Below are 13,637 nucleotides of genomic sequence, written 5' to 3' on the forward strand. Positions count from 1 at the left end.
TAACTTAAATTATTGATGAAATAAATATATTTTCAAATTACCTCCCTTGCAAAAATTACCAAAAAAAATGTGAATTAATTAGTTTTTTCGACCTACTTTTATGAAAATGTATCCATTTTTTCTAGGAATATAAACTAAAATGATATTTGACATTGATCTTTTTAATATGTTTTAGCAATATTCGTGTATTTAATATTTTCTTTACATTATGCAAAAGAGTAAACGAAAGTGGCAATTATAAAACAGCTCTATATCGTTATATAAACAAACCCTACTCTATTACTTATAATAAGACACTGGAAAGCACTGCATGGTGCGTTGTTTACCTTTATGGTTCCTAAAGGAAGGACTGACATAGCCCGCTTATATTATAGATAACACAAATCTCCATATTCACAAAATAAATAGTAATAAAATTATTTTGTGACTAAATACATGGTTTATGCATTTTCCATACAAGATAGTGATTAACAAAATAGTACAGTTAATCAGGGGCGTAGTGAGAGCGGGGGGCGGACCGCACCCGATGACACCATTTAGGGCAGTGGTTCCCAACCTTTTTCGAGTGGCGACCCCCTTTTATAAAAAGTAAGTGACCCGCGACCCCCATATAATTAAAAAGCCGAAATTAGTATGGAAATTAATAAGCACTAAAATAAGATTGTTTAGTAGACTTTCAATATGAACTACTCTTGATAACTATTTTAATAGCATGAGTAAAATTGTATACTATTCACTAAGCCTTCGTGGTTACGTTTTTAATTTTAAAAAATTGTTAACGCCAACCTATGTCATTATAATTATCTTAATTTTATTTTTAATCGAAGAATAGTGTTGAAAATATATTCTCAAAAAGTCAATCAATTTTACGTTTGGGTATGAATGGTGAATACTACACCAACATTGTGTCTGCAGTTTTTCATCTTACTCGGAATCATTCTGCAAATCAAAGAATTCATCTTGTAATTCATCGGGAATGCTGGCAACATCAAGGGAAGAAGAGAATGGGTAATGCTTAAATGCAGATTCTTCTTTTTTCGGCTCAGAGAAATAGCGGTGCAGTTCGTTTTCAAGAGATTCAAGATGCCCAGAAATCGCTTCTTTCAAAATTTTAATCATCTCACAGATTCATCTACCACACCGCAGAGTTTCTCAATTTACAATATTTCCAAGATTTATTTTCTTTACCGATTTTGCAGCTTTGATAAAAATGCCCCGAGATTATCATGGAAAGTTATAATATTCGTTCATTTTCCATGAAGCTTCAGGTTAAGCTTATCTTGATGTTCGAACACATCTGCTAGGTATGATACTCTCTCTAACCACTCTATGCCGTTTTAAGTGTACCAAAAAGTCTTGTTTCCTTTGCACTTCCAAGAACAATTTGATTTCAGATTTCAATTCAAAAACACAATTTACAACATTTCGTTTTACAGCCAGCGTACTGTAGTGTAGAAGAGCAGATCCTCGTGATCTATATTAATGTTTTTGCTCAGTTCTTTGAAGGCTCCAGATTTTATATAATTTACGACTTATACTAGCAATGGACTCTTGATGTCGATTGGTTAGGGCAGTGGTTAGAAAGCTACATCTTTTCTGTTTTCTGAAAGCCCGATTTTGAGATAAACATAGATGGCACACTATCCGTACAAACCCCCAAAGCCGTTCTAACCCATTTTAATCATCCAGTTTCAAAAAAGGTATTTATTTTCTCCATGTTATCTTCACAAAAGAGCAACTCTTCTTGGCTATTATCCGCATGAATATAGACACAGACCAGCAACTGCGAACACGAACTCACGTCTGTTGATCTATCAACTTGAAAAGCGAACCATGGTGAAAGCTTAATTTCGATAACAATGTGTTATTTAACATTTACGTACATGCAGCGTTTGATGAGATTTTCTCCTATTATTATTTTTTTTTTTTTTTTGCTTGGCATTTTCTATCGCGACTTCATTTGATGGTTGCACTAATGCTGGTGAAAACTTCCTGTTCGATCAAGTCTCTGGCGTTTGCAACTAGCTTCATACCGTCGAAAGAACTCCATATATTTGTTGGTGTGTTCCGAACGACTCGTCTCAAATGGCGTTTTAGTTTTGAAGATTTCATAGATTCGTGACTGAGACAACTTTGTACAGTGCGCTTTGTTTCTTCTCTATTACATTTCCAGAGATGTTACTGAAGCCAAATTTCAAAAATTCTTCTAAATATGTATGTTTTGTTTCAAATTACTAAGGTTTAGTATACCAGTTGGCGACTCCCCAGAAAGACCCTCGCGACCCCCAGGGGGGTCGCGACCCCCAGGTTGGGAACCTGTGATTTAGGGGGTCGACACCAAGACAAAAAATAGCAAAATATATAGAGAAAAATGATAATTCCACTTGATTAAGTGAATAATTCGAGTGTTAAATAGTCTTTTAAAAGGTGAAAATCGAAAGTTTGAGGGAAAGGGTGCAAATCGCGACCCCCAGGTTGGGAACCTGTGATTTAGGGGGTCGACACCAAGACAAAAAATAGCAAAATATATAGAGAAAAATGATAATTCCACTTGATTAAGTGAATAATTCGAGTGTTAAATAGTCTTTTAAAAGGTGAAAATCGAAAGTTTGAGGGAAAGGGTGCAAATCGAAAGGTTTTTTTTTGCGGGGGGGGATGCAAATCGAAAGTTTGAGGAATGGTTTCATATTGAAAATTCAAATTTTTTCTCCGTGAAGGGTCGCTACGCCTCTGAGGGGTGGCACCATTAAGTGCAGCACCGGGTGAAATATGTATATGTATATGTACATGTACATGTACATGTACATGTACGTGTACGTGTACGTGTACGTGTACGTGTACGTGTACGTGTACGTGTACGTGTACGTGTACGTGTACGTGTACGTGTACGTGTACGTGTACGTGTACGTGTACGTGTACGTGTACGTGTACGTGTACGTGTACGTGTACGTGTACGTGTACGTGTACGTGTACGTGTACGTGTACGTGTACGTGTACGTGTACGTGTACGTGTACGTGTACGTGTACGTGTACGTGTACGTGTACGTGTACGTGTACGTGTACGTGTACGTGTACGTGTACGTGTACGTGTACGTGTACGTGTACGTGTACGTGTACGTGTACGTGTACGTGTACGTGTACGTGTACGTGTACGTGTACGTGTACGTGTACGTGTACGTGTACGTGTACGAGTATGTATATGCATATGCATATGCATATGCATATGCATATGCATATGCATATGCATATGCATATGCATATGTATATGTATATGTATATGCAAAATGTGTATGTGTATGTGTACTGAATTTGAGTAAAAGTAAGTAGTATCAAAACTGGCAGTAGCGACTTTAGGAGGTGGTAAATAGTGGGGACAAAATGGGGTGGCACCCGCAACCCTAGCAGCGACGCTCCACCATGCATCAACCCGTTAGAATCATATTGGTAAATGAATGGACAGAATAAAGCTACATTCAGTTCGATAAATTATTACTAAAACTGCCACTCCTGTCTCAAGCAGAGTTTCTTCCGAAATGAAATTTATATAATTTATATAGAAAATATATACTTTTAACAGTGTCCGCCCCCCCCCCCCCGAAGAAAGTCTACCGCCCCCCCCCCCCCCCGAAAATTTCAAGTGCCCTCCTTCCCCCCCCCGCCCCCCCCCCCCCCCCCCCCCCCCCCCGAGAAAAAAGTCTGGAAGAAACACTGGTCTCAAGCGAATAGTCAGTTTAATGTCTTGTTTTTTTCCGCCATTGTTTAAAGCTAAATGTTTATTTCAAGTACTTCCTTCAAACGTAGGACTCTTGTTTATGTGAAGTTTTTATTCAAACATTGAACTCATGTTTATGGGAAGTACTTTATTCAAACTTTGAACTCTTGTTTATGTGAAGTTTTTTATTCAGACTTTGAACTCTTCGTGTTTTAGTAAAATGCCTAAAGCAGTCACCGGTTCGCAGCTAAAATACTATTAATTGTTAAACTATGTTCACTGCAGTATGTAAACACAACAAGCAAAAGAAAACTTTTTAAAAGATAATAAAAATACAAAAAAGGCTTTTAACCAGAGATCGTGTTAAAGTTTGTTCTCAGTTGGACAAAGACACTCCAAAAGGAAAAGCAGAATGAAAAAGGAGTTAAGGGGCCATGTGGCGCATAAGAAGTTGACACGTAATACTCGATGGTGTTGGAGGAAATCCCAAAGTTCACGCATAAGAGCCTTTATTTATTTAATAATTATGTTTTAATATATTGACATATTTACAATCAAACTTAAACAGAAAAATAAATTACAATGGCTTTTGCATCAATATTCACATCACAAACAGTAACAACAGTGTAATAGTAAGCCTATATGTAAAGAAAAAAGAATTCTTTATGTACTGAAAATAACAATTAGCTATCTAGAAAAAAATATTGTATTTTGTCATTTTTCTTAAAAACTTAAAAGCCTAATCTAATAATTCATGGCAATCCTTAGAAACCAAAACAGGGCCAATTTTTATCAAATTTAGTGATGCGAGCATCTCATTTTTATGAAAATAGTATTGATTCCAATTACTCATAACTCATTTGACAACACAAAGTAGCTACTACATTTACCATAATTCGATAGAAGCTCATGGTAATTATTATATTGATGGAATAAACAGTATTAAAAATCCGGTTATTCCCCTTTATTACGGCTGCTGTTTATTTTCCGGTTACGCAGACCTTTCTTCTTCCGATTTTCTTGTTTCTGCCGCCTTCCTTTCTTCTTCTGCCTTCCTTTCTTCTGCGGCTTTCCTTTCTTCTTCTGCCCTTTTTGCTGCAGCGGCTTTCCGATCGTCTGCCAACTTCTTCAAGATACGAGCACGTCTCAAGTTCCGGAGAAAAACGTACCAGCAGGTCTCAGAGGTGTGGCAGAATTCCTGCAGATAGTAGCAGCACCCCCCGCGGCAGTCCACGGCGAAGCTGAAGTCAGGTGAGAGGGGGCAGCCGGACAGGTCGGAGTACCGGCACAAGACGCGATCTGCAATGGGATAAACTGTTTTATAAGCTCCCAGAATGTTTCCGGGTAGTCGGAATACTGGCTTAAGAACCGATCTACAACGGAAAAACTATTTTATTAGCCCCCAAAATGTTTCCGGGTAGTTGGAATACTGGCTTAAGGCCCGATCTACAACGGAAAAATTATTTTATTAGCCCCCAAAATGTTTCCGGGCAGTCGAAATACTGGCTTAAGGCCCGATCTACAACGGAAAAATTATTTTATTAGCCCCCAAAATGTTTCCGGGCAGTCGAAATAAAGGCATAAGGCCCGATCTACAATGGAAATAAATTATCTTTTTCTAACCGCAAAAATAGAAAATGTAAGACGTCTTTGTATTTTTTTTTATTTTAAAAATGGAGAACATAATAAGATTTTTTGAAATTGAGTTTCCAACCGGCATAAGACACGATTTATAAGGAGAAACAATATCGACTCCAGATGTTTTTAATCTACTTGATGTAATGCAAGTTTAATTTATGCTTTCTAAATTTAATTTTGCTACTATTTTTATTCTTTAAAGTGTTTTGCGTTTGGACTGTGGTGGGGGTAGGGGATGGCATAAACAACCATAGACGGTCTTTAATCTTGCATGAGAAAGCTTAAACAACCTTATCGATTATAGTGGTCCATAAGAAAAATGAAGTAGGGGTATTAAGGGTTTATGTGGTCAGTTTTGTGCCCAACCGCCTTTACTTTCGTCGGGTACTAATCAGAGCTGGGTACCTCGAGATATTAAGGGATAATGTGGTCAGCACTTTGCCCAGCCGCCTTTACTTTCCTTAACGTAAGTTAGGTACTCATCAAAGCTGGGAGAACTCACGGACCTTCCACTTACTTGAATCCGGATTCAAACTCGAGACTTCGAGTTAGCAGTCAAATGCTCTACCACTAGACCACGCCATCCAATTAACCACACAACCACGCAATTCTACAGTAAATTTATAATTCAAAATTAATTATGCTAAATTAAGTTCTAATTTGTTTCTTGTCTTTAAACCTGTGTTTACTTACTTGTGCCACAAATTGCGCCCAGTGCACGAGTTTTTCTCACAAGCTTCCCGGTGTTTGAGTGGCCGCTACCTGATGATGAAAAAAAAACGGTCCGTGTGATGTTACGACAAGTAGGTGTGTTCGTTAAAATAACAGGTGTCTTTGTTGAAAGAACAGGTACTGTAGTTAAAAGAAAGGTGCCTTAATTTTGTTAAAAGAACAAGAGTCTTTGTTAAAATAGTAGGTATCTTTGTTTAAAGAACAGGTATGTTTGTTTAAAAAGAAGGTATCCGTGTTTAAAGAACAGGTATCTTTCTTTAAAGAACATGTATCTTTGTTTAAACGTATCTTTGTTTAAAGAACAGCTGCCTTTGTTAAAATAATGTTTTTAATTTTTTTAGTAATTTAAATAGTAGTTTATAATTATAAATTTAAAATAAATAAATTATTTTCTCATTAAGAACATTATTACATAAAAGCTTGTTATTAAAACCTTTTTTTTTGTTTATTTTTCAGTATTTTAAAATGTGTAATAAGTGCATTGTTTTGCGTTGTCATCAGGTCTTGACCCACGTGCCAAGTTTGAAACGAATCGGTCCGTTAGAAGTGGTCGAAATTTCCCTCGGCAGTTTCAATCCATGACGAAGCTTAACTAAAGAACGACAGACAGACTAAAGAACGTGGAAGGAAGTTAAATAAAATATTGTAAAAATGATAGGTATCTTTGTTAAAATAAACAGGTACCTTTGTCAAAACAACCAGAAACGAACAGGTATCTTTGTGATTTTTTTTTTTTTTTTTGTGCTTGCGTTTTCTTTTTGTTTTGTTAAGTTGGGTGGTTTTCCCATTTTTAAAAATCATTCAGCAATCTTTAAATTTAGATCTACTTGCGCTCTTCTTCTTACAAAGTTTTAACCCTCTAATTCCACAAACTTTAAAAAATCGTATCATTTCCAATTCAAAATTACTGAGTGAAACAATAAAAACTTATACGAAAAAGTCTGGGTCATGCTCTAACATCAGACAAAAACATGCTATATAACAAACATGTCCGTGTTGTTCTACCAAAGTCCATTCAAATAGAACGTATCAAGGGCGGTAATGCTTTCTATTTATACACCACACAGTAATATTTAAAACTATAATAAATTTGAAAAAAATTCGAACCTATTAAAACAGTAACCACTACGAAAAGGATAGGCCTCATTCTTCGAAAACCAGCGTTCACAAGTTCACTAAATGTTCACGTGGATTTAATTGAAGAGTTAGGAAATAACCTTTTATATTTGACTGCCCTTTTGTAACTGCTTTCATGGCGGGGGTTCTAAAATTAAAGCTAATTAAGTTATCAGTTAATGAAGTGCGGAGAAAAGTGTCACTGGCGTAGCTAAGAGAGGGCGGCTGGGGCGGCCGCCCCGGGCGCCGATCCTAAGGGGACGCTAAAAAGGGTTTTAAAAAATAATTAAAAAGCTCATTTTAGGCCGGTGTATTGAATTATACATAGTCAAAGCTACGAACGCAAACTGCTACATGGCTCTACACATTAATTTCTACATCAATTGCGTGGCACCACAATAGAAACCTTTATGGACAGTGACTGATTAAAAGCGCCACCAACCTTTCCAACTGGGAGGGAAGGCAGTTTTTCACCAACTTGAGTAACTATATACGTAAATGAGCATGAGGTGGGGGCGCAAAATGGATGGTTCGCCCCGGGCGCTGGAATAGGTCACTAAGCTTCTGAAAAGTGTATCTCTCTCATACTTACATAACGGGCTTGAGCAAGTCTTGTGAGCAGACAGACACAGGATTAAGAAACAAGGTTTTTCTAGCATTCAAATTGCCAGTAGCTTGGGGACCCGTGGATTTTCCCCAGGTTTGTACTTCCAAAGTTTTTTTTTCATGCAACTTTCAGGGGGAGAGGGGGGGAGGCAATACGCCCCGGGGTAGAAGTCCCCCCCCCCCTCCCCACACACACCCTAGTACGAAATGGGAAAAAAGATAAACTCCAAATGTAGAATATATTATACTTTAACAAGTACCATCTTGTTTTGAATGTGATGGGCATTTCGGTCGAGGGACAATCTAAGGTTTCTAGTCTGGGGCCGAATTTCGCTCTACCGCTAGACCACCCCCGCACCTACATACCTGTATTCCTAGTAACGTAATACCCGTATCTACATATCGTAATACCCCGTATTAGTAATAAAGAAATGTTGTTAATAACCATACACCAACCACTAGCCTAACGCTAACCATCTATAAATCTCAACATCACATACTTGCACTAGCTAAAACTTAATTTTAACTCTAGCCAACACACCTGATCCATAAAATTACTAGTTAGTGTACATTTTTGTGTTTTGGTTCTACGCCTATGGTCAATGATAAGCATACCTTACCGTCCTAAGCATAATCAGGGATACACCTATGTACAATAATACTAAATTTTTCCCTCTTAAATATATAGTGTGGCATACACCTATGAACAAAAATATTAAAATATCGCCCTTTTAATTTATTTTTGTGGGATACACCTATGAACAATTGTACTTATACATTGTTCCCCTAAATATAATGGGCGAATACACCTATGAACAAATGTATTGATCTATTGTCCCCCTAACATAATAGGCGGCTACACCTATGAACAATTGTACTGATCTATTGCCCCCCCCCCCCCTAAACATAATGGGCGAATACACCTATGAAGCGTGATTAATTAAACAACGCCCACGAGTAAACTATGAATAGCCACGATTATAGAACCAAATTTTACTCCGCTGGGTTGGAGAGTTCTCATGATACAAAAATAAAAATGGCATACTTGCACACCTTTGTCGCTTCAAAGCAAGATAAGAATCTTAAATACAGTGTTTCTTCCAGACTTTTTTCTCCGGGGGGGGGCACTTGAAATTTTCGGGGTGGGGCGGTAGATTTTCTTCGGGGGGGGGGGGGGGCGGACACTGTTAAAAGTATATATTTTCTATATAAATTATATAAATTTCATTTCGTTCGGGGGGAGGGGGCGGTAAAAAAATTTCGGGGGGGGGGGGCGAATGCCTGAAAGAAACTCTGAATACAAATCGAAATTTGTGCAAAAAATACGTCTTTTTAACTGTAAAAGATAAACCACACATTTTCAAGATTTTTTTATATCAGTTTTGCTGGTATATTTATACATAATAACTAGAGAAAATTTTGATATTTTAATAATAATAAAGAAAGTTATTTCAATGTTAATATTGTAAAAAAAAATCCAAGATGGCCGCCATCACCATGGTAACGGCAGGAAATTTTCGGCCACTTTTTAAATTTATTTTTAGACTTAACTTTTTGAGTTATAACTATATGCTAAATATTATAGAATTAGGTTTAGAAATAAGCATTTTGGTTATTTTGGTTTTCATCACCCGCCCATGCCCTTAAGTATTGCTTTATGTTTTGGAGACCTGGAGACAAACACAGACGGGGTGCAGTCGTTCACAGATGTTTACAACAGATCCTCAAAATAAGAATTCATAAGATGGCCAGACAAACAGTGTTTCTTCCAGACTTTTTTCTCCGGGGAAGGGGGCGGGGGGCACTTGAAATTTTTCGGGGGGGGGCGGACTAAAAAAAATTCAGAGGGGGGGGCGGACACTATTAAAAGTATATATTCTCTATGTAAATTCCTTTTGGTTCGGGGGGGGGTAGACTTATTTCGGGGGGGGGGGGTGGCTCCGCAGTTAAAAAATGATTTTCGTATATTCAAATGAGTTGTTGACTTTTCTATCTCAGACTTTTTTCTTATAAATTGTAATTTTAAAAATGCGCGCATTTACCTAATATTCTAGACCCAGTTCTGATATAACAAAGACTCCGTAACTACGGTTCACTTGCTATGGGTCACTTGCCACGGGTCACTTGCCACGGGTCACTTGCTATGGGTCACTTGCCACGGTTCACTTGCTATGGGTCACTTGCCACGGGTCACTTGCCACGGGTCACTTGCTATGGGTCACTTGCTATGGGTCACTTGCTATGGGTCACTTGCTATGGGTCACTTGCTATGGGTCACTTGCCACGGGTCACTGTCCACGGGTCACTTGCTAGGGGTCACTTGCAACTGTTTCACTTGCTATGGGTCACTTGCTATGGGTCACTTGCTATGAGTCACTTGCTATGGGTCACTTGCTATGGGTCACTTGCTATGGGTCACTTGCTATGGGTCACTTGCCACGGGTCACTTGCCACGGGTCACTTGCTAGGGGTCACTTGCAACTGTTTCACTTGCTATGGGTCACTTGCTATGGGTCACTTGCTATGAGTCACTTGCTATGGGTCACTTGCTATGGGTCACTTGCTATGAGTCACTTGCTATGGGTCACTTGCTATGGGTCACTTGCTATGGGTCACTTGCCATGGGTCACTTGCTATGGGTCACTTGCTATGGGTCACTTGCTATGGGTCACTTGCTATGGGTCACTTGCTATGGGTCACTTGCTAGGGGTCACTTGCTATGGGTCACTTGCTATGGGTCACTTGCTATGGGTCACTTGCTATGGGTCACTTGCTATGGGTCACTTGCTATGGGTCACTTGCTATGGGTCACTTGCAATGGGTCACTTGCTAAGGGTCACTTGCAACAGTTTCACTTGCTATAGGTCACTTGCTAGAGGTCACTTGCAATTGTTTCACTTGCTATGGGTCACTTGCAATGGGTCACTTGCTATGGGTCACTTGCAAAGGGTCACTTGCAATTGTTTCACTTGCTATGGGTCACTTGCAATGGGTCACTTGCAATGGGTCACTTGCTATGGGTCACTTGCAATGGGTCACTTGCAATTGTTTCACTTGCTATGGGTCACTTGCAATGGGTCACTTGCTATGGGTCACTTGCAATGGGTCACTTGCTAGGGGTCACTTGCAATTGTTTCACTTGCTATGGGTCACGCTATGCCGAGCCAAGTCAGAAAGGGTAAGATATTTTTATCTCTCAGAGCAGTGTGAAGCAAGATTCTAATCTTTGGTAAGTTCTAGTTTTACGCAGAGGCGTAGCGAGGGGGGGGGCGGAGGGCTACATATGTCCCCGGGGGCCGACCTTAGGGGGGGGGCGCCAAATTGAAAGTTTGAGGGGGGTGCAAATGAAAAGTTCGAAGGGGGTGCAATTCGAAAGTTCGAGGGGGGGTGCAAATCGAAATTTGTCCCCGGGCGCCGGGAAGGGTCGCTACGCCTCTGGTTTTACGAGTTCTTTGGCGAGGCAGTCTCGCTTCGAAGGTTTCCTGCCATAATCGCTGTAAGGGTCGGGTTAAAGTTGATAATAACGCTAGGTTTTAAAATTTCTAATTCAACCCCAAGTTCATAGTTCAATGTTTTAAAAACTGAAAAAAAAGTCAAAATTTTGGAGCTTTCGCTGGTTATACTAGAAGTGTCTTGGCTGTAGATGTGAGAACCACTGTGATAGAAGGACATGTCGATCCAACGTGGGGGGGGGGGGTGGTGGGGGAGGGGGTCGCCGGCACAGGTGTTTGTTGTCTCCTTCAAAACAACACGTGACGTCACTGCACTCACCAAGGACAAAAGTACTCATCAAGGTATGAAAAAGACGGGAACAAAACTTAACGAAACAATAGAGAAGATTTATAGATCTAGATGAGATGGTAGTTTTAGTTCTTAAGTACAAAAGGTGCTAGGTATCTACTATAAAATTACACACACAAATGCCTTAAAACGACTATTAAGTACGTCATTTAACTGAAGTTTTAAGTTTTTTGTTCAAATGGAATGTTTGGTTATACGAAGAAAGAAAATTTGTTAAAATACGTGAACAATTTTTTTTAAAAATCAAACAATGCTAAAGAGGGCGTTAATAAAATTATACTTTGTACTTAGGGGAGTCGTCCAAAAATGACTAAACACGCCTAAGAAGTAATGGGTATTCGAAATTTTGTGGTAATGTTTGACAAGTGCAGAGGCGTCGCAATGGGGGAGGGGCAGGGGGCACATATGTCCCCGGGCGCCGACCTTAGGGGGCGCCAAAATAGGTTGTAAAAACAAATTAAAAGGTCATTTTTGCTTCATTTTTGCATTATAAATAGTTTGAGGGGGTGCAAATAGAAAGTTTCAGGGGGGGGGGGGGGGGTGCAAATTGAAAGTTTGAGAAGGGGGGGTGCAAATTGAATATTTGCTCTCGAGGGGGGCGCCAAATTGAAAGTTTGTCCCCGGGCGCCGGGAAGGGTCGCTACGCCTCTGGACAAGTGTGGTGTAAGGGTAAAAATTGTAAAAAAAAAATTAAAAAATTTAAATTAAAAAAAAAATTAATTTAATTAATTTAATTTTTTTTAAAATAAAAAGCACGGCGTGACTCAGTTTTTCAACCCCACCCACATTTTCATATCGGTGACAAGAAAGATGCGCAACGGGAAAAAACGCAACGGAAAAAAGCGCAACGGAAAAAAGCGCAAACAAAAAATGCGCAACGAAATTTCATATGAACTGGTTGTCACAAAAAGTCATATTTACCCCCCCCCCCTCCCCCTTTTACAGCTACACTCCCAACCCTTCTCTTAAGAGAATACAAATAAAATCACAGGTAACATTTCTCCTCTTCACAGAACTAACGACAAGTTAAGGCGGGTTAGTAAAACCCTAACCCACCCTCCAGAGGAAAACAAATTAATCTACTTCTAAAATTGAATCCCCCTCCCCTTTACCTACATCGATTCAAAACTTTAATTAGCCACAAATGGCTGCCCACACAACGTAAACAAGATAACGACCTTCAACAGATTGATTGAAAAAATGGGGATGGGGGGGGGTGGTGTTCTTCACTTAAGTCACGCCGGGGCTGGGTGTCACAGTATGGGGGTCAGCTGTCGACCTTGGGCTGATTGAGTGACCCTCGTCTGCTGGCTTTTTTAGGTCACGGTGCCCTAGGGGCTAGTGTAGAAGTTCTAATCTAGCCGTGGTCACTCTAACTGGTGACCCAGCAGCCTTGGCCACTGTAGTCTAGTGGATTTAGTCAGTTGGTTCTATTTGTTTGTTTACTCTATCCTATAGGCTAATGTAGACCCTATCCTAGTCGGCTATAGCCTAGTGCCTCTAACCTAGTCTAGTGGCTATGTCCCAGAGCCTATCCTAGCTATACCACCACCCATGCTTAGACTTAAACTAACTTTGACGCCTACACTGCCACCGAAACTCAGACATGCAAAGCCTATACCATAAGCTAAATCTAATCCTTTAATTGGCTTCGCTTTATCCCTAACCAAAATCCAAACCTTAAACACATCCCAAAGATTATATCCCCAACGGTAATTCTAGCTAGAATATTTCAAATGGCGCTAACAATTGTTAATTTACTATTAGGTTTTATGTATAGCAAGGATACAATTTAGTGTCAATTTGTACGCGACCATTGGTAATGGCCTGTTTCCTGCGTGGGTAATATACAAAGTAATTTAATTGATAGCCGGGGGAACAGGTCGATTCGACATATGGTGTAATGAAGGGTGATACAGTACTGATGGTGACACGGTACTCATGTAATGATTGCGATACGGTACTTATGGCGATACTGTACTGATGGTGATACGGTACTGAAGGCAATACTGTACTGATGGTGATACTGCTC

General features: G+C 39.5%; 1 protein-coding gene across 1 annotated transcript; it reads right to left on the bottom strand.

Annotated features, from left to right (window-relative positions):
- Positions 1-4,201: 4,201 nt before the first annotated feature.
- Positions 4,202-7,285, bottom strand: LOC131951778 (uncharacterized). The gene is made up of 3 exons (XM_059314173.1): positions 7,190-7,285; positions 6,044-6,112; positions 4,202-5,011 (listed from the first exon to the last, which is right to left on the bottom strand). The coding sequence occupies exons 1-3, from the start codon at positions 7,227-7,229 to the stop codon at positions 4,704-4,706; spliced, it is 417 nt and encodes a 138-aa protein (XP_059170156.1). The 5' UTR covers positions 7,230-7,285; the 3' UTR covers positions 4,202-4,703.
- Positions 7,286-13,637: the final 6,352 nt, after the last annotated feature.

The sequence above is a fragment of the Physella acuta genome, unplaced genomic scaffold (genome assembly GCF_028476545.2).
Source record: "Physella acuta isolate Inbredline_101_S28 unplaced genomic scaffold, ASM2847654v3 ptg000826l, whole genome shotgun sequence".
In the NCBI taxonomy this organism is placed as follows: Eukaryota; Metazoa; Mollusca; class Gastropoda; family Physidae; genus Physella; species Physella acuta.

Coding starts and splice junctions, on each gene's coding strand:
- LOC131951778 (XM_059314173.1), bottom strand. CDS start 7,229: ATGAGGCCTATCCTTTTCGTAGTGGTTACTGTTTTAATAG. Junction 6,113..7,189: donor AGTGGTTACTGTTTTAATAG/GTTCGAATTTTT, acceptor TTTCATCATCAG/GTAGCGGCCACTCAAACACC. Junction 5,012..6,043: donor GGGCGCAATTTGTGGCACAA/GTAAGTAAACAC, acceptor ATCCCATTGCAG/ATCGCGTCTTGTGCCGGTAC.